Here is a 26,301-nt window from a genome sequence, read left to right on the forward strand (position 1 = left end):
TATGCTCTGCCTCCCAGGCCAGACTGGAAGCCTTGGGATGGTGGGGCCATGTCTTCAGCCCACGGACCGCACCTCCTTCCAGGCTGGGCAGACAGGAGCAGTGCCATCTCTAAACATTTCTTGCTGGACTTGCTCTTAGAGCTCAGAGGAAATAAGAAACAAGCTTCCTGTAGCTTGCTTGCAAGTGCAAAGGAACACCGGGAGCTCAGCAGATTATCTCCATCTCCAAAATGGAGCCATGAGAACCAGCAATCGTGTCTTCAGAGGAAGACATCTCTGGGTGGTTGCTTATGCTCTTCAGCACTTGGAGGAACTTCCTTTAGAACAAAGGCCCCATTATCAACAGAGCCCCTCATTTCATTCTAGGAAGAAGCCACAGGGTCTCCCCCTTCTGGTTGTAGAAGACGACGTGTTGATCTGCCCCTCGATTTACAGCCCCCTGCAGTTGTAGGTCTGCATCTTGTCGGTTACTAACGGCCCCTTTCCAAACTGCTTTCCCACAGATGCTGACAGATACGGAGGTGTCACCCCAGGATGGCTGCATCAAAAAGGTAGGCGAGCTTGGGTCCGTGTCTGCATCGGCACCCTTTCACATCCCTGGTTGAATGATTGTGTGATGCTGGTTGTCTCTGAGTGGAGGAACTTGCAGGCAATCCATGAGCAATGCGCCCTTGGCTCACAGCATGTGCACTGACTGCGATTAGGAGGGGCCCTTGTTCTCATTGTTGGAGCAGATCGGGGGCCATCTCCCCGAGTCACCAGTTCTAGAGAACAGAGGAGAACCCTGTGCCAATGGGAATGCTCCAGTCCATGCACACACATGGAAACTAAATCAAGACAAGTCGTGTTTATTTAACTATCTTCTCTGGATACTCACATGAAAAGAATATGGGGAGAAAAAAACAATCGGCTACAGATTCAACAAATCCTTTTGCTGTGCTCTGAGCTCCCAAAGAGGGCTCAAGCTTCACTTTAAGTAAGCAAACCATTAGGCAAAGAAAAAGTGTCAACGGGGCATTATCTACTGCCTTGCTGACTGATGATGGATCATAGCTGGTTGGCAAAAATGAAGGAGAACTATGCTGAGAGAAAAGCACACATGGCCCCAGAGAGAAGCACACACAGGGGCACACGTGTACCTGGGTGTGCACGCCATGGACTAGTTAGCCCAGGCAGCTCCAAAGTCTCATCCCCACTCACTCAGATAGGGCTCATGGAACCTGCACACAGACACATATATGCAAATGTACATACTCACATGCACAGCTCCCCTTGTGTTCAAGATTTTCCAGTGAAGTTAGAGTATTGTCTTCTCTCGGGGCATCTTTGCTCAGGAAGCAGACAGAGCTCAGAGACCCTTTCACTCATATCCCACCAGGCAGTTGTGGGAGCTTTCTGTGTGGCACTGTACAGCCAGGGACCTACTTGGTGCTGCCTGGGTGGCAGAGCTGACTCAACTGCAGGCTCTTGTGAAGCATCCAGAAAGCCATTCAGGCTGAGGGTCTCACCAATTCCACAGACACCAACAGACCCAACCCCAGACCTGTCAGATCATCACAGAAGCCAAGGTCAGCACCAAAGCCAAAGGGTACATGAACAGTCCGCTGTGTCCCAATGGGCTTTCCTATACCTAGCTCAGCCCTGCTGCCTGCCACAGCACCCAAGTCCTCCAGCGTCTCTCACCAGGCATAGACGCTACCTCATAGCATCCCTCAGCTCACTCAGTCCCTTGATTTCCTGGCCTCAGCCAAGCTCACACATCCATGGCATTTAGGGGGTGGTTGCCCAGGGCCACATGGCAGGATGATCAGATACCCAAACCTGGTGCCTAGGTGTGCACCTGAGCAGTGGGGGGATGAAGGGGACTAGATGGAAAATGAGTTAGATGTCACCAGCAAAAAGAGTCACACACCATGGCGGAGAGGCAAGGGGACACTGCCTTAGGTGTGACTGTGTTCAGCTGTGGGTAATATGTGCATATGTGTTTGTGTACCCAATTTGTTTCACGTTCACCAGTGTGCTACTTTACGGATGAATTTGATGAATCCCCATTGTAGTGGTTTCGTGTTTTGTATCATCAAAAGACATGCACATTTTGCATAAAAAAATATGACAGGGGCCTGGAGAGATGGCTTAGCAGTTAAGGCACTTGCCTGCAAAGCTAAAGGACTCAGGTTCGATTCCTCAGGACGCACATAAGTCAGATGCATAAGGTGGCGCATGTGTCGGGAGTTTGCTGTGGCTGGAGGCCATTCTCTCTCTCCCTCCCTTCCCCGTGTCTTTCTCTCCCTCAAATAAATAAATGAAAATAAAATATTTTTAAAACTATGACAGGGACTCTTGGGGCTGCAAGGTGTGCGTGGAGGCTGTGAGGCCTTGGGTTATTCCATTGACACCTCTGAGCTCCAGTTCGCCTCTCTTAGGGAGTATTTCGCTACCTGCCCTCTTGTGAATTATGACCGATTTAGTTCATTTTGTCAGGCCTTGACATTGTGACAAGAAAGGTGGCCTGGGAGTGTCACTATTGTAAGTTCTAAGTGTTGGCAGGTTGGTGTAGGGGTGCCAAATTCATCTATTCATTTTACTGGGGAGGGAGCCCAGGTCCAGGGAGCATAAGCCCACATCCAGCAGCCGTAGGATTCACACCCAGGACTGAAGGAGGGCCTGGGGTTGGAGGAGGGGCACTCATCCTAGTGACAGCAGCCACAGCCAGTGAACTACGTGTGTCTGGACCCGCCCCCACTGGCTCCACCCCAACTCCGCCCATGTGCACCCGGCTCAGTTTCCTGAGACCCCAGCCTCCCCAATCTCATTCTCTGCGTCCCTCTAGTGTCAGTCGCTTTGGACCCTTTTGCTTCCCTTGTCCCCAGCTCCAATTTGTGCGAGCCCTCGTTCCCGTGCTGTCACCTAGCCCAGGGCGCATCGCCCACGCTTCCCAAAAAGTCACTTTGGACACGGTGGGGTCGCAACTGCGCCTCTTCCCAGGCGGAGCCGGGACCTCAGGAGCCGCCCCTCTGTCGGCGACTCTATTTAGTCTGTTTACTTAGAGGGAAGCCCGGGGCTCCTGGAGAGCAAACATCTGCGGGAGATAATCTAGCGAGCTGTCCATCCATCACTCGGCCGCGCGGCTCCCTGGAGAGCTCGCCGGAGCCCGTAATAAAAAGGCCGGGCGAAGAGGCTTTGGGGACGAATAAAGAGCCGTGTTAAGGGCTCGCAGAAAATGGATGGAAGACATTATTAAGGCTCAATGGCCGTCTTATCAAAATCCAATAGGGTAGACATTTGGCAAAAGGCTTAAATTTATTCTTTGACTTTCTGGAGGGCTTGAATTTATCCGTTAACAAGAGTGTAGTCCGCCCGGGGAGATGGTATCAGCTGAAGGAATTTTGATTCAATCTCTTCGGTGATATGAAAGGGAAAACGCTGGGCCCCACGGCCTTTCCCTTTGTCCCACTTTATCTTGTTTTCTTTCACCATCTTGAAAAGGAAGGACGTGTTAATACAGGGCAACTGGGGAGAAAACACAAACAAAAGGAAGTGACCTTTTTCTCTTGTATTTTTATTTCCTTGTCTCTCCCTTTCTCTACTCCTCTAAATAAATAAATCCAGCATTTGCACCATTAGGTTCCGGTCTGGAAAAGGGTCCTTCTCCTGAAGTGCTCAGCCAGCCCTCTGGGGCCCAGGCAGGTGACATGGAGAGTCAAAAGTAAATCGAGCTGACATCCCACCACTGGAAGAGGGCCTGATGGGTCCATAAATCTCTCCAGGTTATTATTACATACAGAATGCTACAGGTCGTAAAAGCCATCCCGTGTCCTGGCCTCACACATCTAAACAGGGTGCTTGATGAGTGATTATGATAATCTGTGAAATGATTATCTGGGTGCTGGAGTTACAGCCTGGCCCATGGGGCTCAGGGATCTTTCACATAGTGTGGTGCCGGTGAGCTGCCTCTGACAACTGGAAGCCCAGAGACCTCTTGAGTTCTTCTTTAGGGACACAGGACTCCAGAAGGAGGACTACAGCCTGCTGGGGAAGTGGGTGCCGAGGCAGGTGGGCAATTGCAGAGTGTCTTGTGTGCAGCAGTGACTTGGACATCACAAGGCCACCTCCTGGAGGTCTAGACAGGACTGTGACTGAGATGCTGTGGGCTGGGCAGTTTGCAGAGAGGAATTCATGGTCTTGCCTCATGTTTCCCACATTTTAGGAGTCCTCATCCAGGGACTCCTTTACATCCTTCCCCTGGGGGAAAGAGGCATTTTCTATGCCTAGATGGCTAGACAGCGGGAAGACCCCCACACAGTGACGTTCTGGAATGAGGTACTGACCCACAGGCTGGTATTAATTAGAACCCGGAAAGCTCTCTGTTACTATCCTTGGCTTGGTTGTCCTGGATTAAGCCAAGGGTGGTGCTACTGAGGTGAGCTTGGAAGCTCTCTTCCTGGTGTGCCCTTACCACCAGCCTTGGTAAAAAACAAAAACAAAACAACAACAACAACAACAACAAACATGAAGGCACTGTAGCCACACTAGCTTCCCTATAAATGTACTTTATTACTAAAAAAAAAAAAATCCCACCACTAACACGACAAACTGCAGCCAAAATTATTAATTTGCATGGGGATCAGTTATGTCTTTATGAAATCAAAGTGTGTTTAGCTGCCCCAGAGACAGCCCCGAGTTGATTTTGATAATCTCAGGCTGAATAGACTTGCCTCGTCGCAGTAAGCCGGGAACAAAAGGCCGGACAGTGGCTGAAAGCCCTTTGAGGACATGTCTCTCTTTCCATTGTTCGGGGGTTGCTGATAAAAGAACCAGGAGTCCATTAATTCAGTGAATGAACATATAGTAAAGTCAGTCCCCTCTTGAGAACAATAATGTTGAGGTCAGCTTCGGTTGCCATGGAAACTAAGTACTCCTAAGAAGTTTGCATCCTTGATTTTGCTGAATCAAAGGCTGCAAAGTGGAGAGGTGTAACGCAGCCCAGACAGCAGAAAGTCGGGAAGTACCGCCTCCAAGGGTCCCCTTCCTGAGAGGGGGCTGGGCCAGTGGGCCTGGAACCTTCAGCCTCCCTTATGTCTGGCTTCTTCCCTCTTCCCCTCCCTGGGAGGATGGATGATCCTGTTTTTACAACCTGAGGCTTACAGCCTGGAAAAGCTGCTTCCAGGGTCCCAGTGACAGGCAGAAAGCAGGCTGGGGGAGGGACTGTAATGGAAGCTCTGGCCACCTCCACTAGAGCAGCAAAGGCCCCAATTGGACTCCGACCTCTTCCCCCTTGCAGCACCTGAACTTGCCCCCTGGGGAGGGGCCTCGCACTGTGGCCCCTTTGCTCACTGATAAGAGTGACTAATGGCCCGTTAGCACAGCCCCGGTGAGTTATGAGGCAGCTCTAGGCTGGATGACGACTGCCTCAACGCACATCTACGTTGAACTCATGCCAGTTGTCCCACCCCCACACCAACCTGAGGATCCCTTAAATCAGCGTGAGCCATCAGATTGGGCGGCTAATTAATTTCCTGGCTATAATTTATTACCTGCTGCCTCGGGTGTTGTTGCCAGGGCCCTGCTTATCAGAGGAAGGCCAGGACAGTGCTCCACCAATGCCAGGCCTGTAAGCAACGGGGTTCAGGGCAGGCCAGGAGGGTCAGAAGTTGTGTCTCCTTTTCTGTGAGAAATAAATGCACCAGGTTCTGCTCTCTCTGGTGCATCCTAGGTGACGCTCTTGTAGGGATCAGGGGCAGCTCAGGGTTAAGACTGGAGAAAGGCACCTAGCAGCAAGAGAGCTGGACAAGAGGTGAGCCCAGAGAGTGAGAGGAGGTGGCATTGGGAACCCTTCTCTCTCATCGGAAACAGTCCCCCCCTAAATGAGTCCTTCAACACCTATTCAGGCACATGTGTATAACCCACAGGTTTGGCAGGGCGTTGGGGAGCAAGCCATCACCTTCCCAGCTCACCCCACCCAGGAACCTTGTGCTGACCTTGCTAAGTGGCCTTTGGCATTGAACTCTGACTTTGTGCCCAAAGTCTCATCCCCTGAAAACAGGGTATGATCACAGCCTAGGTGTCCTTTGAGGGCTTGGGGATTAAATAAGATATAGAGAAATCATCTGGCATGGCTCTGGGAGCTGGAGACAGACAGCCAGGAGGTAGGGGCCACCACAGTGCATGCTAGAAGTGAGAAAGCTGGGACCTTAGCCTTCTGAACTCAGGCTGCTGGTCCCAACCTTAAATCAGCTTATACCTCTGCCTTCAAAGTGGAATCCCCGCACCTACCAGAGTGCCCATTCCGGACCCACTGTGCTGTTCTCTCCCCAAGCCAACGTCTCAGGGTGACTGAGTGCCCCTCATAGGGGTGCCTCTCCCACAAGCAGCCCATGCAGGAGAGCACGGGAAGACAGTAAGCAGGGCGCCTCTCCAGCACCCGGTTCTAAGCAGGATTTATTGACTGCATTACCAGCTTTATGGGAGCCAGATGGAGGCGTCAATAAACTCGCTCCGTAATCTTCAGGTAGGTGCAATATTGAGTTAATTAAATTGTGCTGCACTATTAGGAGAGAAATATATATCAGCTCGGGGTCCTCTTTAGCTGCTTCTGCTCTAAACACACAAACAGCACCTCAGCAGAATCAGCAGTCATGGGCCTGGATGGGAGGTGTGTCCTCTGCATGGTAGTGATCTTCACAGGGAAGCAAGAAGCTGTGGATGAAAGGGGAAAGAGGTTCATAGTCCAGGAACTTGCCCTAACTCACAGTTCCCATCCTTATCATGGGTAATGTGTGATGGCTTCTGGTTCTGGACAGAGAAAGAAGCCACGTGACTAGGAACCATAAAGGTTGAAATAGCACCCAGCCTGGGCACTGTGGACTCCTAGGAACTGTGAACCTCTTGAGGTACTATGGGAACCCAGGACACTGCAGATCTTTTGGGGCACTGTAGACCACATAGAGCACTGTGGACCCCTGGGAGGTGTGGACCTCTGGGCAGTGTGGACTACTTTGGGCACTGAAGACCTCTGGGAATTGCAGACCCCTGGGCACTGTCAATCCCTGGGCGCTGTGGACTTCTGGCCACTGTGGATCTCTTGAGGCTCTCCCTGCAGCTAGCCACTTTAGCAATGTCATCCCCAGTCCCACAGGAGCGTCTCCAAGCAGAAGTCCAAGGGAGTCGAGTCCATTTTCTTCTCCTGGTGCAGGCTGGACTTCCTAGGTCCCAAGGACAGGCTCTGGGTCCCAGATGCTGCTTCCCCAGAAGGATATTTGCCATGTCCATGGGCAGGACCTTGTAGGTGTTTCATTTGCAGGTTAGACCCTAGTAGGCACTGGAGCCCTGATGTAGAGAGATGCTCTTCCTGCTCCCAACCTAGGAGCCTCTCTGTGGAGGCAGAAGGGAGGATCCTGGGGGCCTCGGTCTGCCTGGCTGGCAAGAGGTCTCTGGAGAAGCAGGTAGACCTTTATGGAAGCCTGTGTCTCCCCTCTGCCTAAGAAACCACCTGCTATTAGAGAGTGCACCTGCCTTGGGCTCAAGAAAAGTGGAACATGAGTGAGGGCTGCCCAGTCCTGGCAGATGGTGAGAACTCACCTGCATCCCAGGAGCGTCCCTATTTGTGGATTCTCCACGGTGTGGCTTTGACTCCTCATCCACTGATGACACCATGCTATGAGGGGCCCCACATATGGCTGCCACCGTGCTCTGCAGGCTCCAACTTATGTATGAGACAGATTTGTTCTCTTCCCAGGCCAAAGTATAGAATGGGAAGAAAGAGTGAAGAGGAAAGTCAGACAGAAAAATGTGAGGGATTCCATCTTCCTTGTCCCAGAGAGGACCTACGTGCCAGATACCATTCAACCTGCTTGTGGTGGCTGCACTTGTGGTTGTCACTTATAGAATGCTGGCCCTGGGACACATTTATCATCACCATCGCTCCACAGACATTAAGACTTGACTGAGTAGACAAGCAGGGCTTGGGGCGGGGCGGGACAGGACAGGGTGTAAGGCAGTATCATCAGAGGGAGAAGACAGCTTGTCGCCAGGCTGTTACTTGGTTCTTGTTTAGCTTTTTGTTTTTGACAGTGCTGGATATTGGACCCAGGGCCTCGTGCATTCTAGGCAAACACCCTACCTCTAAGCCACATCCCCACCTCTGCAAGGGCTCCTCAGTGCATGCCTTGTGGCTCCCTGTCACTCCAGCTACTCTAAAAGCATGAGGTGGGGCTGACCCAGACTTTCTTACAGCCAAGGTCAGAGTGGCTGTCTACCACAGGCCCAAATGGAGTTCAGAAACAGCGTGCCTGCATCGGCCATAGTTTTTGGCAGTAGGTCTGTTGGTCAGTTATCTCATAAGGATGCTGTGTGGCAAAGCATTCTGGGCAGATGATTTGAAACAGCTTCACTGCCTCCCTAAAGGGAAGAGTCAGGATGCTAGAGGCACAGCTGTGCACGGTCCTTCTCTGATGGCTGGGTCCACTTTGGTCTGCATTTCTATCGTCCTCTTTGCGCCAGTGGGATGTCTGGGGTGTGTATTCCCAAGGCTCAGGAAAGAGAGACAGCAGGCACAAGGGCTCACCTCCAGGCAAGGGTACAAAATGAGTACAGGGGAACTTCTGCCCACACCAGACAGTTCTCTATTGCTCCTCTCTCTCTGTCTCTCTCTCTTGCTCACTTTCTCTAAAAAATAAAAACAGAGCTTTTAGGGGATGAAGAGATGGTTCAGTGGTTAACAGGGCTCACTTGCAAAGCCTATTGGCCCAGGTTCAATTCCCCAACCACCCTGAGAGAGTCAGATGGGCATTTGTTTGAGTGACAAGAGATCCTAGAGTACACGTATACATATGCACACAAAATAAATAAATAAAATAGGACTTTCAGATCAAGCCACAAAAAGGAAAAGAACACGTGCTAAAACCCTAGGTGCGCACGGCTATGTGAGCTAAGCCATCTACAGACATGCACATGGCAGTATTTCAGCTGTGATGTGGGGCAAAACTACAGAGGGACTTAATATGAGCAGGGAGAGAAAGGTGGGCCACAAAGGGTGGTCAGGGCTGGGAACTACTCTATGAGACTATGACGTGGAAACCAGACAGCGTACAACTATACAAACACAGGGAAGGTTCCGCTCAGTGAGCCCTAATGTAAGCTGTGGGCTCTGATCAATAGCGATGTATCACTGCTGGTTCATCAACTGTCACAAATATAGCCCCCTGAGCTCTAATAGAGACACTGTGCTAACAGTCAAGGGAGCCATGGTAGGGGAGGGAGAGAGGAGCAGCATGGGAGCTCTGTACGCTCCACTCGTGTTTCCATAAGCCAAAAATTGCTCTAAAAATGAATCTATTCATTTTAAAAGAAGGGTTTGAAAAACTCCTATGTTCATACCCACACATATAAAGATGTGCATCTATGAGAAGGCTGGAAAGAAATACACACGAATGACAAGGTCACTTCCTGGCAACACAGTAGGGGATTGTTTTAATAACTCTGTGGGGTGTTGTGATTGTCCATGTGCTCGCTTGTGTGAAGCGTGTCCTACTCGGCTGGCCACAGCATCAGAGTAGTTAGCTCTGGTGGTGGCAGCTTGTTGGGTTCAAAGTCCTTGTGGTTGAGATTCTGGTCCTGCTTTCATGTGGGGCCTTTGGTCCCACTGAACTGGGTATTGGGTGGCTTTCTGCCAGCAAAAGCTGAATGGAGCCATTGGCCTGATGTCTCTGAGGCACTCCTAGGCTGAGCAGTCAGTTGCCAGGGTCACACCCTGCAGAGCTCTCTGCCTCCCAACTCTGTAATCACAAAGTTCTAGAAAAGGCAGGAGAGATAGCTCTGTGAATAAGTGTGCTTTTTTCATGAGCATGAGGCCCTGAGGGGGTCTGAGAAAGCCCACGCTCAATTCTCCCAGCACCCTTGTAAACAGGTTACACACATGTGTGTAACCTCAGCCCTCTGGGGAGTAGAGACCAGAGACTTTCTGGGGCTCACACAAAAAATTGTCAAGCTTTGGAATCAATAAGAGACTCTGTCTCAAGGGGAAAAAAAATGGGTGGGTTAAGTGACAGAGAGGGCATCTGATGTCCTCCTCTGACTCCTGCAGGTGGGTGCATGGGGCACCACATCAGTACATACATGTGCATGACCCTTCCTCATATACTCACACACCTACAGGAAGTTCTAGAGAGATCCTGAGTTGATTTCCCCAAGCAGAACCACCCTGAGGAGTCATACTGGGCTAAATGGGAGAATAAAACTTCGTGGTGCTTTGGTGATTTGGAAGGCTGTTTGTCACTGTGACATAACCATGCTTACCCTGACTTGCAGGGAACTCCTTATATGTCATCACTCCTCAGTCCACAAGCATCCCACCTTGCTTCCTCCATTCACCCATTGAACAAATACTTGCTCACACCTCCTGTGGGGGCGTGGGGGGTGAGGGGAGCTGTCCGGGGTGCTAGATATACAAGGTTGGATACCAGGTCTGCCCTCCCAGAGTTAGGTCCTGAGATTACCTCCCAGCACCAGCTGCATGCCAACCCCTTGTCCCTTGTCTTCAGTTACACCCCAGGGGCCACATCCCAAGCTAAGTATGCTTCATGTGGGGTGCACACCCAAGATCTTGCTGTGCCTGTGACACAGGACTGTCTCATCCCGTGGATGGACTGGGCTAGTCCCCTGAATATTAGTCTCGAGATGCTCCTCCCCTTCCTCCACCATACACGGGGTGGGGGGGGGTGGCACTGTGAGAATAACAGATTGTTTTGGTGAGAAAGAGTGGGATTCTTAATTTAACAGTTTTCAGCAGGATGTGCCATTTTGTTATTGAATACTGTTTCCTCCTTTGACTGATACGCTTTCTCCCCTGGCCTTTTTGTATGCTAACGGGATTCGTTATCCACCTGACACCCACGTCCATCAGTTGGCTGTAAGAGCGAGCGAGCGGAAGGACTGGCTTCTTCTCAGCCAGTTAGCAAGATGTTGCTCTGGTGTGCTTGATGAATGAAGTCATAAAAAGCAAGACATATTATATTATGTTAGAGCCTTGCCTCCGCTATTTCTGAGCTATGGCTGAGACTTGGAGGATTAGCCTCAGAAACGTTTGCATTGTCGGGCATGGAAAATTATCGCCTAGACAGTCTGCTATGGTGTTCATCACAGACCAGCTGAGGGCGAGGGCGAGGGGGGTGGAGTGGGCTCAAAGGCAACAGAGACTCACTTCATAGCACCCACAAGACTAGAGGGAAAGGGCCAAGCCTGTGTTCACTGTGTTTACCTAGAAAGGCTTGCCATGGCCAGGCCAGGGCTTCCTTCCTACCCTTCAAACCCAGGCCTGTGGGTTCCCAAGGCCTTGAAAGGGCAGATAATTATTGGAAGAGAATATGAAGCTTGGGCACCCTAGAGAGCTGCAAAAATAAAATGAGGAGGAGGGGTTTTGAATAGCTTTCCTCCTTTTGTATTTCTGTTTTGGACAAGCAGTGCAGAGGCAGGAGTGAGAAGGAACTGGCAAGGTGGAGGAAAACATCAAATTAAACCTTGGGAGGAATGGGATTGGCAGGCCTCTGGGGTAGAGGAGAGCTGGAGGGACGAGGGGACCATGTGTCCTGTGTCTGCCCATGTACAGTCCCCAGGAGGCAGAATGGACCATAGAGAAGCCAGTGTCCCTCCTGCTCACTAGAACAGGGCCAGGGAAGGCTTGAAGCAATAGGCTTAAGAAGCCACGATGATGAATGGGAGGTGACATGGCTGGGGTTTCATACCCAATGACTATGCCAGGATGAGGTTGTGTCTTTCTGCATGAAAAAATCAGGCCATGGTAGGTCTCTGGCTGTGGTGGCAGAGTCTACAGTGCATGGTCCCAATGTGAGGGTCTTGGGTCACATCTCATGAGCTCACAGCCACCCTAATGGACTATACTTCCCCTTATTCTCATGAGAAAATCATTTTGGACAAGTGCATTCACATTCTCACTCCCATAATGTCACAGAGATACAAAGTAGCAACCTTCTACCCATTAAGAAAATCTCCAACCAAGACAGGCTCCTCATCACCCATTGTATCCAGAGGGAACCAGAAATCATTGGCAGGGCAGGCAGCAACCCTCCCTTGGGGCCACATCAATAAAGAAAGCTTGTGTTCCTGACAGGGCCCTTCAAAAACATGGGATATGACCCATTTCTGCTCTTCCATGAGTTTTTTAGTCATTGTACTGTGATACCACTTTCCTACCCCACTGTACAGAAAAGGTTGTCCCCAAATCTGACTTCCTTATTAAACACCCGCATTTTTCCGTAACAAACTTTTTGCCCTGGTATGTCACATTCTACCCGCCAAAGCTCTTGCCCTTCTTTAAGCCTTTGGTTGCCAGGATCAAGCATGATTCATCCTCCTCCCATGTGATGGGCTCCATACTAGGGAAGCTGGCTTCTCTCATAACACCTGAGGAGCCCCTTTCAAGCCTGTTCTCCAAAAAGGAAACTACTCCTCAAGTAGTCAAAGCAAGTGCTCCTGTCCTGCACCCCATGGGAGGACTTTCTCAGTGGCCTGATTACCACAATCTAAGAGGCACACCCCAAACATAGCTTCAAGGGCATTCAAGGCTTTGCTTAGCTAAAAATCCCCAGTTTGCCTCAGTGAGCTACTCCAGGGATTCTGTGAGGACCTGTCCATGAGCACACCAGTGGGAATAGGAGAGTAAGTGCTGGGAAGAACTTTGTGGGAGCCAAAGACTTCATAAGAGAACTCATCTGCTCTCCACATGGTTTTCTTACAGAGAAAAGAGCACTTTTTGCTTCAAAGTTGTGGTAGTCATGACATGAGTTACTCAGTGTAAAGCAGATGGAAAATAGCACCTTCTTGGAGCACAGAATGAGACAAAAGTTGGGGAAGGGGGTGATGATAGTGGTGGGTGCTGCTGTTGGTGGCCCTGATGATGAAGATGATGATGATAGTGATAATAGTGGTGGAGATGATGGTGATGATGGGGTTGATGGTGGTGATGATAGAGTTGATGGTGATGATGGAGATTATGGTGGTGATGGTGGTGATGATGGAGTTGATAGCGATGGTGATGATGGTGGTAATGAGAGTTAATAGTGATCATGGTAGTGATGATGGTCATGGTGGTGATGATGTTATTGATGGTGGTAATGGTGTGGTTGGTGGTGATGCAATGGTAAAGATGGTGATGATGATGACACTAGGGAAGATGTTGGTGTTAAGAATACGGTGATGGGCTGGAGAGATAGCTTAGCAGTTAAGCCCTTGCCTGTGAAGCCTAAGGACCCTGGTTCGAGGCTCGGTTCCCCAGGTCCCACGTTAGCCAGATGCACAAGGGGGCGCACGCGTCTGGAGTTCGTTTGCAGAGGCTGGAAGCCCTGGCGCGCCCATTCTCTCTCTCTCGCTCTATCTGTCTTTCTCTCTGTGTCTGTTGCTCTCAAAATAAATAAATTAAAAAAATAAAAAAAAGAAAAGAAAAAGAATATCACTTAAAAAAAAGTTTAAAAAAATAAAAATAAATTAAAAAAATAAAAATAAATAAAAAAAAGAATACGGTGATGATGGTGGTGCTAATAGTAATGATGGTGTTGGTAATGATAGTGGTTAAGTCTGTGAGCCCTAAGGTCCCTCCAGACACAGTCATTTCTAGAAGCCAAGAGGGGCTGCTCAGAGAAAAATGAGAGAGTGACATGAGCTTTGCTTATAACTCCCCATCTTGCAGGTGACGTGGGTGAACTACTTAGCCTCTTGGGGTCTAGTTTTTGATTTGACAGCACAGGGCATATTCTCTGTGCCCACTCAAGCTCTGGGACAGTGAGACCTGGGAGATAAGGCCTGGAACAGCACTGTGGAGCACAGAGATCACTTAACCAAGACTAGGTATTAAAAAGAAAAACAGGAAGAGGCAGAGGGAGAACTCATAAACCTCCCTCACACCCTGGCCCTCGTAGATGACCTCTCACACAGAGAAGCAGGCCTTGGGGAGTTAATAAGAAATACAGGACTTCCTGCAAGATAGCAAGTGGATTGTGAGCCGTGAATTACTTTTTTTCCTTTGAAAAATGATGTAGTCGGGTCAAAATATTTTTGCATTTCAAACACTTAAGTTCCTTTGTCCCAGGAGCTGACATGCCTCGGTTTCCATGCAGCCTCACAATGCAGGGAAACATCTTTAAACTGCAGACAGACCTTCTGATAAGCCCACGGCTCTGTGTGCATTTGGAGAGTTGGGAGAGGGGTGAGAACACAGAGGCCTTTGCCGTGTGTTTACATAGCAGTGAGACTCCCTTCAACTGTGGATCACGGGCTACTTAACCCCACACTTTCGAAGGCCACCTACCTTTACCACACCCACCTGGCCTGGCCTCTGAAGGACCTTACCTCCAGGTGCCTCCTCTGCTTCTCCAGGCGACAGCTACCTGCCTTGCCAGCAGAGTCTGGGAGACTTATCACTCCCTTCCCTGCTTGTCTCATCTTTATCTGGGGCCCAAGCTTGAAAGTCACTCTTTCGTTAAGTCCCAGGAAAACCAGCAAGAGCACAATCCCAGGTTGCGCTGTGCCAGGTTCCCAGGTTGTGCCATCCTGTTGGAAAATTCACCTGGGACCTCCAAAGGTTCAGAACCTTGTGCTGAACTTTGGCTATACTGTGTGTGGTGATGCTATTTGTGAAAATGGGCCAAAGCCATTTCCTATGGGCCTCAGCAGAATTCTCGCTCAGCAAACATCGTTCACTCTGGGGCAACTGGCCTGGACCAGACAGGAATTGAGGAAAGGACCCCATCCAGTACTTTATAAGAAACACATAGAAGGACTGGGGAGATTGCTCAGTTGTCTTACAAACATGAGGCCTTGAGTTCAATATCCAGCACCCATGTAAAACACTAGCCAAGAGAGCATGCACCTGTAATTCCAGGACTGAGCAGGTTGAGACAAGAGGATCCTTGGAGCTCAGTGGCTAGCTAGCTTAACCTAATTAGTGAGCTGCAGGCCATGAAAAACCCTGACTTTCCTGAGGATAACAACCAAGACTGTCCTCTGGCTGCCACAAACACGCTTACATGCATGCATATGAACACACATGCATGTATACCTCACATACATATGCCTACACACATAAGAACACATATACCCACATGTTTGCACATGTGCACACACACACAATTCATTTAAATGTAAAAAAATATAAAGAGGAGGTGGGAAGATGGCTCAGTGGTAAAGGCATTTGTTTGCAAGCCTGCTGTCTTGAGTTTGATTTCCCAGAGCCCACATAAAGCCAGACACAAAGGGGCACATGTGTCTGTAATCCCAACCTGCCTATGGCAATGGGAGGCAGAGCCTGGAGAATCCAGGTGCTCAGGGGCCAGATAGTCTGGAGTACACATGCAACAACAAAAACAAGAGAGACTCTGTCTCAAGCAAGGTGGAAGGAGAGAACAAACACCTGGAGGTTCTCTGACCTCCACACGTGTGCTGTGGCACATGTGTGCCTATGCATATACATCATACACATGCATGTGTACACACATGTAATAAAACATAAAATGAGGGCTGGAGGAGTGGCTTAGTGGTTCAGGTATTGCCTGCAAAGTCAATGGACCTCAATTCCCCAGGGCTCATGTAACCTAAATGTACAAGGTGGTACATGCGTCTGGAGTTCGTTTACAGTGGCTGAATTCTCTGGCATGTCCATTCTCTGTATCACCCTCTTTCTGTCTCTCAAATAAATAAAATATGTTAAAAACAATGAAAATGAAAAGAAACACACAGTCAAAAAAGCCTTCTACAACCCTGGGAAGTCAACTACTGGTCAGAAAGCAGAGGGGGTTAGCAAGCAACCTTCATTTATTCATTCACTCAGTGCCACATACCCTTCCTCTCACCAAATCCTCTCTGTCCCCAGAGGTTCTGAGCTCAGGGAGATAAAGGATTTGCCGTGACCTGCCCGTTTGCTTGTCCCCTCTAGGACTCAGTCTGTGCATGTTTTCTTTAGCACATCCTCCACCTGCCTGGGGCTCTGACCCTTCAGCTATGAAGTCAGGCTCTTCAGCCCCTTGAAGAGGGGAACAGAAAGCACAGAAAACACATGAGTGGTTACAAGTTAGGAGAAGGGCCACAGCAGCACAGCCAGGGCTGTGGGACAGGGTCCAGGTGGGGCCTCACTAGGGAGGGCCTTGAAGGACGAAGCTGAGAATTCCAGAGATTAAACTGGCAGCATCCAAGGCTCCCTCCATGGACCTCCTTCCCTGCAGTCCCTAAGGGGCTTGTAGGCAGTACACTGATGAGTCACTGGGTACCCAAAAGAAGTCAAGGATGGTAAGGACATGGAGATGACAAAAACAGATGCAAGGGACATCTCAGAGCAGATGTTCCTTGGCTCAAGGTGGAGTTCCTAAGCAGAACATGCTGGGTGTCGAAAGTGTGCCATGTATTCCTGCCCTACTGCTCCTTCCTGCACAGTGTGTCTGTTCTCCCTTGTGACCTCAGAGCTGAACAGGAGCTGAGGTCTACTGCTACCCAGCAAGGAAAGAGGGTTATATGCAAGCCTGGGAAGAGATTCAAACTCTAAATACGGTTTCTACTGAGTGTGAATCCCTTTTGTACCTATGCAAAGTCAAAAAATCCCAAGTGGAGTATCCTAAGTACATAGGATGAGAGGACAGCTGCTGGCGTGAGAATGTTTGCAGGTTTTGAGCCTTCATCCCCCTGAGGCGTTGCTGAGAGTAGGGCCCGGAATGGGTAGAGGGTCCCATCTGGGTCCTGGTAGAGGATGAGGACGGTGGAAGGGGCAGACCAAGATGGAGAAGGTTATCACTTCTGCATGCTTTCACTGCTGTGACTGTGTGTCACCAGCTCTTGGGATAAGGACAAGGTGTTGCCCTGGAGAGAACCAGTGACAGTAGCCAAAGAGGCCCTTGTGGGTCTGGGGGCTCCTGGAAAAACAGTGAAAATAGGGCTCTTATTGGAGACCACCCGAGGCACCCTGATGCTGACACCCAGCTACGCAGACACAGTCCACCCATCCTAGTGCACTCAGTGGTCCACACCTATTGGTGTCCTAGAACTTGCTTCAGGTTAGGACCAAGACCTGAGTTCCCCGTGACCCTTTAAAAACTGCCCAGCCTCCTCCAGGAGTGCCCTCCAGCCTGGGCCACACGGTCACTCTTTTCATTAAGTCCCCATTGTCTTGGGTCTAGCCAGGGAGGCATGCGACACGTTTGCTTACTCAGCAAGATCTGTCATAGCTCCAGCCACTGTGAATGCATATTTAATAACCATTTTCTTCTTGGGAAACCGTGCCGCGTCGGAAGTTCAGAAATGGGCTTTGCTCTTCAGCTGGTAATGAGAAGTTAATAAAAGTGGGATTTTGTGCAAGGCTGGTCCTCTGACATCTTAATCTTTATTAAAGAGACGTAAACTTCCACGGAACTGGTAGGCTTGCCGGGCACAGCAGGATGCCAGGAGAGTGGACGGAGGTGGCCAAGGACAGCCATGTACACCTAATCCACGGGAGAACGACGTATGCTGGAGCCTTCTCTCCCCGGACGCCTCTGGTGCTTACCTCAGCAGACGTGAATTAATTACTAGCCCCCAGAGAGGTCAGTGTGTGCAGCATGGTTCACGCTAGAAAGAGGTTAATAAATAAGTTGAGGTGCTGCTGTAAGCAGGGCCCAGAATGGTCCATGTCCTGCATCTCCACGGCCTTCTTCCACATTGGTCAGCCTCACCATCCTGACACTGGGAATTTCCACACATGTCCACCAGGACTGTAATGCATTTGGGAACCTGTCTCCTTTTCTTCTTCTATTTTTATTGAGGGGGGATTCACAAAATACAGGGATCCTCATTTTAGAGTGAGCTGTTCGGTGTCACCCAGAATGTACGGCCTCCCTGACCAGGTCCAGGTTGCTTCGTGAGCACACATGGAGACACTGTTCCCATCCAGCAGTGACACACAGCCAATCCAACTTCCTCCGGCCCCCGTAAACCATGCATCTGCAATCTGTCTCTCTAGATTTGCCCACTCTGGACATTTCATAGAAATAGAATCAGGGGGCTGGAGAGATGGCTTAGCAGTTAAGACACTTGCCTAATGACTCCTGTTCGACTCTCCAGATCCCATGTAAGCCAGACAAAGGTGAGGCAAGTGCAAGGTCACACATGCCCACTAAGTGGTGCTAGCATTTAGCATTCAATTGCAGCAGCTAAGGCCCTGGTGTGCCAATTCTCTCTCTCTCTCTTTCACTGTCTAAAATTTAAAAAAAAAGAAACAAAATCAGGACATGTACGTTTCCTTACTCAGCTTCACGTGCTCAAGGTCTACGTACACTATAGCATGTGTTGGTGCTCGGAGAAGCCACACCTTGCCTGCCCAGTGTTCGCAGTGGACACTGGCTGTGTGCACCTCTTGGCTGCTGTGACTAGTCCTACATGAGTAGGCCCGTGCAAAGACCGCATTTGGGTGTCTTGAGTGAGGCCATGTAGAGGGACTACTGGTCGACAGACGATTCTGCAAAACTTAAAGAAACCAGGCCACACAGCTCTGCGCCACCTGCACCCAGGCGTGTGCTCTTTGGACTCAGAGTTGCTCTCATAAGAAGGGACTTGAAGGGTGGCCTTGACCCCTGGTGACTGAATCCTTTTTCCTCCTCCTGTGAGTTGGGCCAGATCACAGTCCAGCGCCTCCACCCATGAGCTAATGAGGGGTCAACAGGTGAATGTAGCCAAGGCACAGGCCAGCCTCATTCGGGTGCGGGGAGTTCTACTCACCCAGGGAGAAGAATGGTGAGGCAGAGCCAAGTCAGAGGTGAAGATCCAGCAGGAAGCCCAAGCAAGTGCTCGCACTCAGCCTCCACAGGGAGAAGGGTCCACATACTCCTCAGCTGATGCCCAGGCCAGTGGATGGAACCAGTGCTGAGCTTAGGAGCCCTCAGACCACACAGCGCCCGAACTTGACTCATTTACACACACAGGCGTGAGCACACACATGCTTGTCGAGGCACCCAGTGGGAGCCAATAGGGCCACAGGTGGGCACTCACTGAGCATCATGTGGGTGCTCGTGGGAGTGTGTTTGTCATCTACTAATCCACTGGGAAGAAGAAGGGCAGGGTCTTTGTCAGTCTCCAAGCAATTAGGATAATTAAAAAAGAAAGCTTATTGGGTAAACATGCTCTGGGATTGTGACCCCTTAATTAATGGACTACGGGGAGAAATTACAGCAGTGGCAAGATAATTAACACGTGCTTGGGGAGGAGAGCTGCAAACGAGGGTGAGAGGACAGGGCGACCTGCTGGCACGGGCTGGCTGAGGAGGGCAAGCCGGCCTACAGCCCCACAGTGGCAGGCGGACCCCTGACCCCCGAGCAGGTGGAGGAAAGGCTGTCTCCTCACGTCTAGTGTCGAACAGTGTCTACATTCGAGACCAGCACCCTCCGCAGGAAGCACAGCCTTCTCCTCAGAACCTGCCTGCCCCGGCTGGCCGTCTCTTCAGATGGAGGTGCTGGGCAGTTCACCAAAGGTGGCTTCCTCCTCCACCCCCAGCCTGAGAATCTGTGGTAGTTTCCCAAATACTTTAATTTTCCTAACACTTAGAGGTGGAGGACTGGGAGTCCTTGTCTGACCTCACTACCAAGGGCCCCTCAGGACCAGAACCAGCCTCCTCACTCCAAACCAGAGTCTGGAATGGTATATGTGTGCCTCAGGAATCACGGTGAGCCCTGAGGGCTCCAGACCTGTGCTGTGTGGAAGGCAAAGGCTTTGTAACCAGTGACCTTGCTAATGGTTTCCCCGCCTTTCCAGTCCCCAGTCCTTACCGGGTGCTGCTGCGATGGCATTGTGGGCCTGTTTCCTGCTCTTCTGAGCAGCATGGGATGAGCCCTCTTTGAGAGAAGGATCCAGGCAGAGCATCTCAAATACCCCTGGGCTCTCAGCGATGGAGGCTTCTGTAGCCTCATGAGCTGACTGTGGCTGAGAGTCCACTGGCCAGTACTGGGGAGGGGTGTAACCTCCCTGTAGCCAGCCTTGACCATTGCCCAACGCTGGCCGGGTTCAAGGATGCAGGCTAGGAGGAGATGCCTGCAATTTGTAGGGACAGAGGCAGGATAATCGAGCCAATGTGGAATCACATGACTCTTGAGATGTGAATTAAAAACCTCAGTTGTCTCCTGACCAATATCCTTTGAGGAAGGACCAAGAGCTTTCCCAACCCAATAGGTTACTGCTCACAGCTAAACAGTGCAAGGATGGGCCCTGGGGCTGCTCAGAAAGGAGACTCCCTTGGTGGTGGTAGGTCCTTCATGGAAGGCCCTCCACTTCTTAAAGTCTCACAGAAGCAAAGGGAAGGTGACCTGGGGTAAATAACCCTATAACTGGGGCTGGGGAGATAGATTAATAGGTAAAGTGCTTACCTTTCATGACATGAGGGCCTCAGTTCAACCCCCAAAACTCATGTAAAAAGCCAGTGTGGCTGTACACACTTGTAATCCCAGCACTGGGGAAGTGGAGACAGGAGGATCCCTAGAGTCTATTAGCCAGCCTGTCTAGCTTACTTGGTGACCTCTAAGCCAATAAGGGACTCTATCTTCAGAAAGGTTGGCAATACCACCCAAGGTTGTCCTCTGGCCTCCACACCCAAGTGTGTACCCACACACATAAGCATACCTACACACACACATGCGCACACACTTACAAATGCACACACCACCATCACCAACAACACAAACCCCGAGAACTGGTTGGATGATCTGGACACTGAGGCTAGCCAGGCAGGGCAGCCTCTGAAGACCCCGTAGTCCCCACAGTTGGGGGGTGGGGAGACCAAAACAAGGGCTCATTTCTTAGCTTTGGTTAGCTGGTGTCATAGTGCGGCCATTCTCAGGCCTGGTTACTCTTGGCCAGAGCTGAAGGACTGTCCTCATCAGTTTGCTTTAGGGTTTGAGTGGAATATATGGGCAGTGCCCCATAAAATCAGAGGCCATGACAGAGGAGTTACCTCTACTTCCTCAGAGAGAATCCAGACCCTATAGAACCTACAGGATGCCCCTGAGAGCCATCATGGCTATCCATGAATACCATGCCCAAGGCTGTTGCTCAAGGTCTCCACCAGTCACCACCAGCCCTCCTGTGAGTGCTGGTCCTGGAGGAAGCTGAGGCTCTAGCCAACTCATATAGAAGTCCTGGCTCCACTATGAGGAAGGGGCTTGGCATAAACAGACTGAGATATCAGCACTTTCCTCCAAAATCTCTGCGTTACTCCACGTTCTTGTCTATATTTTCAAAATTCCTTAAGACAAACAAAAGAGATACCAGTCAAATTTTGAGAAAAGACTAGAGGAAGAGAGAACTGGCCCACCATTTCTTTTACTTTGGGTGGTGGTGACACCTTGTGTTAGTTACTTTTACACTGTTGTGACCAAATACCTGACAGAAACAATATAAGGGAGGAAGGACCTATTCTGGCTCATGATTCTGGGGTTCGCAGTTCACCATGGCTGGAAGGAATACCACAAGACAGCTCTGTAGTGACAGGAGTGTACACCAGCTGCTTATCACATGGTACCAACCAGGGAACAAGAGCTCAGGCAGGAACTGGTAGACTAGAGCCTTCAAGGCCCATCTTCCAGTGACCCACTAGAAATTTCCCCCTAGAGGTTCCATAATGTCCCAAAACAATTCCACCAGTTATGGACCAGTGTTGAAACACATGAGCCTGTGGGGAACATTTTAAATTCAAACCACAACACTTCTGCCCCCCACACCAAAAATGTGCTTTGGCCAAGTGAAGGGGCTGGATGTCCCTGAACCTGGGAGCTTTCCCAGGGCAGCCAGGGGTCCACATGTGCAGGGGTGCTTATAGAATCAGAAGCGGGTGCAAAAGCCCCTCCCCAGAAGCAGAAAGGAGTCAGGGGACAAGTAGTACAGGTTCAGGATGGGTTGGACACTGTGACTTAGTGGGTCTCACCCACAACAACCCACGGTTTATTTGTGGGGGCAGGAAGCAGCCTTGCCCAGGACCCCCACCCTGAATTGCCACCCCAGCGTCCAGACAAATAAAAGCTCCCCTGACATTCTGAGTGCCTTCGCAGAGAAGTAGAAGTGAACCCCTCTGACATGCATTGTGGTCCCCCCCTCACAGTGCCCTGAGCCCTCTCATACCACCAAGTAGTGGGTGTAGCACACACATATGCACACATATACGTGTGGTGGATATGCATGTCAGAACGTGTGTATGCATCTTGTGTACACAGATGTATAGACAAGTCTGTATACACACATGGATACGTATGTGTGCACATATATGTAGATAGTTTTGGGAATATGTCATCATGTGAATATGTGTATATGAGAGGAGGAATGTGCATATGCGTTCACATATGTGTGGGTGGGAGTATGCATATATATGCATGTTGACTATATGTGTGCATGGGATGTATGCATGCCCATGTGAGCATATGTGTATGTGCATGTGTGGTTGTACGAGTGTACCAATGTGTATGTGTGCATATTTGGGTATTTGAGAATGTGTATGCATGTGTATGGGATGCAAGCAAATATCTGTGTGGCTTAGGTGTGTGTACGTGTGTGGTCATGTGAGCATGTATACATGTAACAGGTGCACGTCTGTGTGTGCACATGTGAGCGGGTGGAGAGGCATGTGGAGTATATACACGTGTGTGGCACATGCATGCATGTGTGTGTGGGCATCTGTGTAGGCATGTGCATATGTGACCATGCGTGGGGGGGGGGGAGTTTTGCCTTCACCACAGGGAAGTAGGAAAAGAGCTGCTGAAAGTGAACCAGTCGCATCAATCTGCGATTAATGAGCCAGGATCCAAGTTTTTAACTAATTGAGTACATTAAATAGAAAGTCCCTAAAAAGGCAAGGGGGGAAAAGACTAATACAAGACACTTTTCAAAGCTTCCTTAATAAAAAGTGTATTTGGGATTTGACCATAATGGCTATCCTTGCTTGCCAAAACCTGACGCCCTAGCAGGTAACTTTCATCAGGCAGATCTGAAATGGTACCTAAATGAATTAGCAATGAAATGGACTTAGGCCGAGCAGTGGGGGCCTCCATTAATCTTGGGTTAATCACTAAAGAGGTGCCATTCACTTTTCTTAAGAAGTCACATTTTTCTCCCCTTGCTGGCGACCAGATTTCATAAAGTAACATATTTCTAATGAAAGGTCTCTGCTTGAATTAAACCCTGAAGGTTTATGCAGATTTCGCGTTTGATTACTGCTGGCATGGGCTCTTAGCCGGCTGCGGAAGGAAGGTCCGTTCTGAAAGGGCCCCAGCGTGCAGTTCATAATATTCTTTGAAATAAAATAGCGCACTTGTGCTTAGTGGCTTTAATCAGCCCTGACTTTTGATAGTCAAACAATAGCTAATTACAGTAGCACCTGCCTTCAGGCCCTGTCATGTCGGCTCCTGCCGGAGAGAGGCCTTGTCTCCGATCTGCGTGATCATTACACACTCTCCCTGCACAGAGTCAGAGAACTGACATTCAGCAAGTTTGGTAGCCATTAGCAAAGGGGTATTTTGCTGCTGCATTGCCGGCTTTTAGATTTCATTCTGCTCCTTTGTATTTTTTTTTTTTTTTTTTTTTTGGTTGGGGGAGAGATGGAGTGGCAGTAAGATCGGGGAGCAGAGAGAAGATGCATCATGCTATGGGTCCTTGGTCTCAGGTGTCTGGCACATAACTGCCAGGCAAGGGTGCTCACTTTGGGGATGCAGGGTGTCTGACATACTATGGACTTGAGATTTGCAAGGGGTGGTATTGTGAAGGCTTGGGACCCTAAGACCTGGCCCTACAAGGACAGCAAGGTGGAGATGTGCATCCCTAGCATACATGCCCAGTGGGCTGCTCTGGGCAGGGGCATGGGTCCAGCAGGCTAACAGGGCCAGCTTCGTCTCGGCTAGGTGGAGTATATATTTTTTTTCAGAAGAGGTCTGCTGCTCTACTCAGGGACCCAGAAGACTGGCCCAGTAGCAGCATAAATTACTATCTCATTTAGCTCTTTCTCTTTTCATTAAATTTGCTTGGCAAATGAGCTTGAGTGTTCCAGAATCCAGCCAAGTAAGTAACATCAACCTACCAGCCATCGTAGGGTAGACAGGCCTTAGAACAAGTTTCTGGAAGTGAACAACGGTGTCTACAATAAGAAGGTAGGGGTCACCTTCCTGTGGGTGCTGGCAGACCTGGCCTTAGATCTTGCACACAGCTGCCTGCCTGGTCCTTCTGCCCACCCAGACCTTCCCCAACCCCCCAGAGAAAGACAAACGAAGAGAAACAAGGATCTGACTGGATCTGTCCACAAGGCAGAGGTTGAACTTGGGATGTGCCTGAGAGGGTGTGGGATGTCACTCCTTGATGCTGGGCTGGGGGCAGCTTTGGGCATAGCAGCAGAGCAAATGCCAACATCCTAGCTCCCTCTAGAATGTCTTCAGGTTCTTGTGAGGGAGAACACTGCAGGGACACAGGACCTTTTGCCCACATTTCAGGTGACCAAGGTTAAAGTGACACCTTTGAGGCAGAGCCCAGGATAAGAGAGCCATTTGTACCTGGAGCCACAGCTGGCTGCCTCTCTTCTTGCTTGGGTATCAGGGCCTAGAGGGGCCCTCTCAAGCCATCTGCATCACAGCCAAGACAAAGTTTTCCCTTCCTGTGGTTGTGCCCCTGGAGAGTGTGCACACGCCAGTGCATGCATGTCCACTGGTGGTGCCCGTCCACCAGGGACCACGTGAGTCCCTGTCTCACTGTGGGCGCTGTTTCCGTTCGGCTGGCTTTGGTCTCTGGACAGTGTGCTATGTTGACAATTACCCACAGCCAGGACTTGCCAAGACCTGAAGTTGAAAAGGCTTCAGGGAGGGAACAACAACTAGAGGCTGTTTTCTGTTACGGCAGGTTTATTTTTCCTTGCAATTATGTCTGACTAAAACGTCCTTGTATGAGGGTCACTTCCTAAGAAAGGATTGATTCATCCTGCCCCGGACAGCCCCCTCTATTCCAGGGCTGCTGCCAGGGTCTCTCTGCAGCTTGGCCCTTGCGGGGAGACCATCACTAACCTAGCTTATGTGGAAGGGCCTCTGGGTCCACCCCAAAAAGAAGGCAGCCCTGAGGATCTGCCGCTTAAAAGACAGGCATGGGTTTCTCTTCCAAAGGAGCCAGCCTGACCCATTGGCAGTGTGCAACCAAAACCAGCCAAGGAATTGGACTCATGGTGGCAGGAAGGTCCCCAAGTCACAACTCCTTCCGTGTCCATCTTCAGAAACCCAGGGAAGCTCCACTTTACTATCCCACGGAAGCTGTGGAGCCAGGCCGTGGTGTGAGCTCTGTGCCCCTGGTCTACCCAAAGGGCTGTGAACACAGCCATACCTAAGAAAGGCCTAATTTTCTGGCCATTTCAACTCCCTCTCTGGGAAGCAGTTGCAGCCTAGATCCAGCAGACCCTGCACCTACTACCTTCGCGTCACTTAGGACCAGCCAATACCCCAGGCTGCCCAGTAACGAAAGGGGAGGGTGCACAAAGGGGGCCAGGCTTGGGTCAAGTGCAGCAGTGAGCCAGCCACCTTCCCCACCCACCCCAGGCCGGCATCTGCCTCTCGTCTCTCACCCAGTTGCCATCACCAATCAGTCTGATTGATCATCTCCATGGCCACAGATTGGTAATAAAGCTGTTTGGAGAGCCCCTCGCATTTCCCTCAGGACCCTGTTGGTATGACAAGACTTGACACCAGCCATTTGTCACCTGCTGCCTGTGGTCACTGTGTACAATGACCAGCAGACAGACAAGAACCAGGCCAGGAAACCCCAGCAGGGGTGGCTGGCTACATTAGGGCAGTTGGGACAAATGGCAGAGGCCAAGACTGTGCCTCCTTGCCCCGTCAGACCTCTAGGTCTTGGCCTGTACCCGGGAGCTCCATGTCTCTGTGGATGCACCAACCTTCACCATGCCCACCTCAGTATGCCAGCAGGCATACTGGTGGAAGGGCATGAGGACCCCTGAGTTGGACTGTGGTTCTTTTCCCTGCCACCAGTCTCACTGCTGACCACATGGGTGTGCTTGTGCATGAATGTGGGTCTCCAGATATGAAGGCGTGTGGAGGTAGAAAACATTCCTTCCTCTGGAACTCTATGGGTTTCCCTGGGTCCAGTACCCTGCTGTGGCCAGGCCCCAATAGTTGAGATGCTGTCTGATCCTGCCCCAAGGCCATGTCCCCAGAGTCAGCAGCAGCTTTACATCTGGGCTTCCTGTGCTTTGTCTAACAGATGGGCTAGATGTGCAAGTTGAGAGGCAGGCATGAGCCCCGCGGCCTCAGGGAC

The 26,301-nt window shown here is 50.4% G+C and overlaps 1 protein-coding gene across 6 annotated transcripts in view; it reads left to right on the top strand.

Annotated features, from left to right (window-relative positions):
* Positions 1-26,301, top strand: part of Prdm16 (PR/SET domain 16) — a 338,568-nt gene that overhangs the window by 161,018 nt on the left and 151,249 nt on the right. For all 6 annotated transcript variants that reach the window (XM_045151134.1, XM_045151132.1, XM_045151133.1 and 3 more), the window contains exon 3: positions 504-551. In XM_045151134.1, coding sequence (XP_045007069.1) covers positions 504-551 — 48 coding nt within the window. The remainder of the gene's footprint in view (positions 1-503; positions 552-26,301) is intronic.

The sequence above is a fragment of the Jaculus jaculus genome, chromosome 5 (genome assembly GCF_020740685.1).
Source record: "Jaculus jaculus isolate mJacJac1 chromosome 5, mJacJac1.mat.Y.cur, whole genome shotgun sequence".
NCBI classification, from domain to species: domain Eukaryota; kingdom Metazoa; phylum Chordata; class Mammalia; order Rodentia; family Dipodidae; genus Jaculus; species Jaculus jaculus.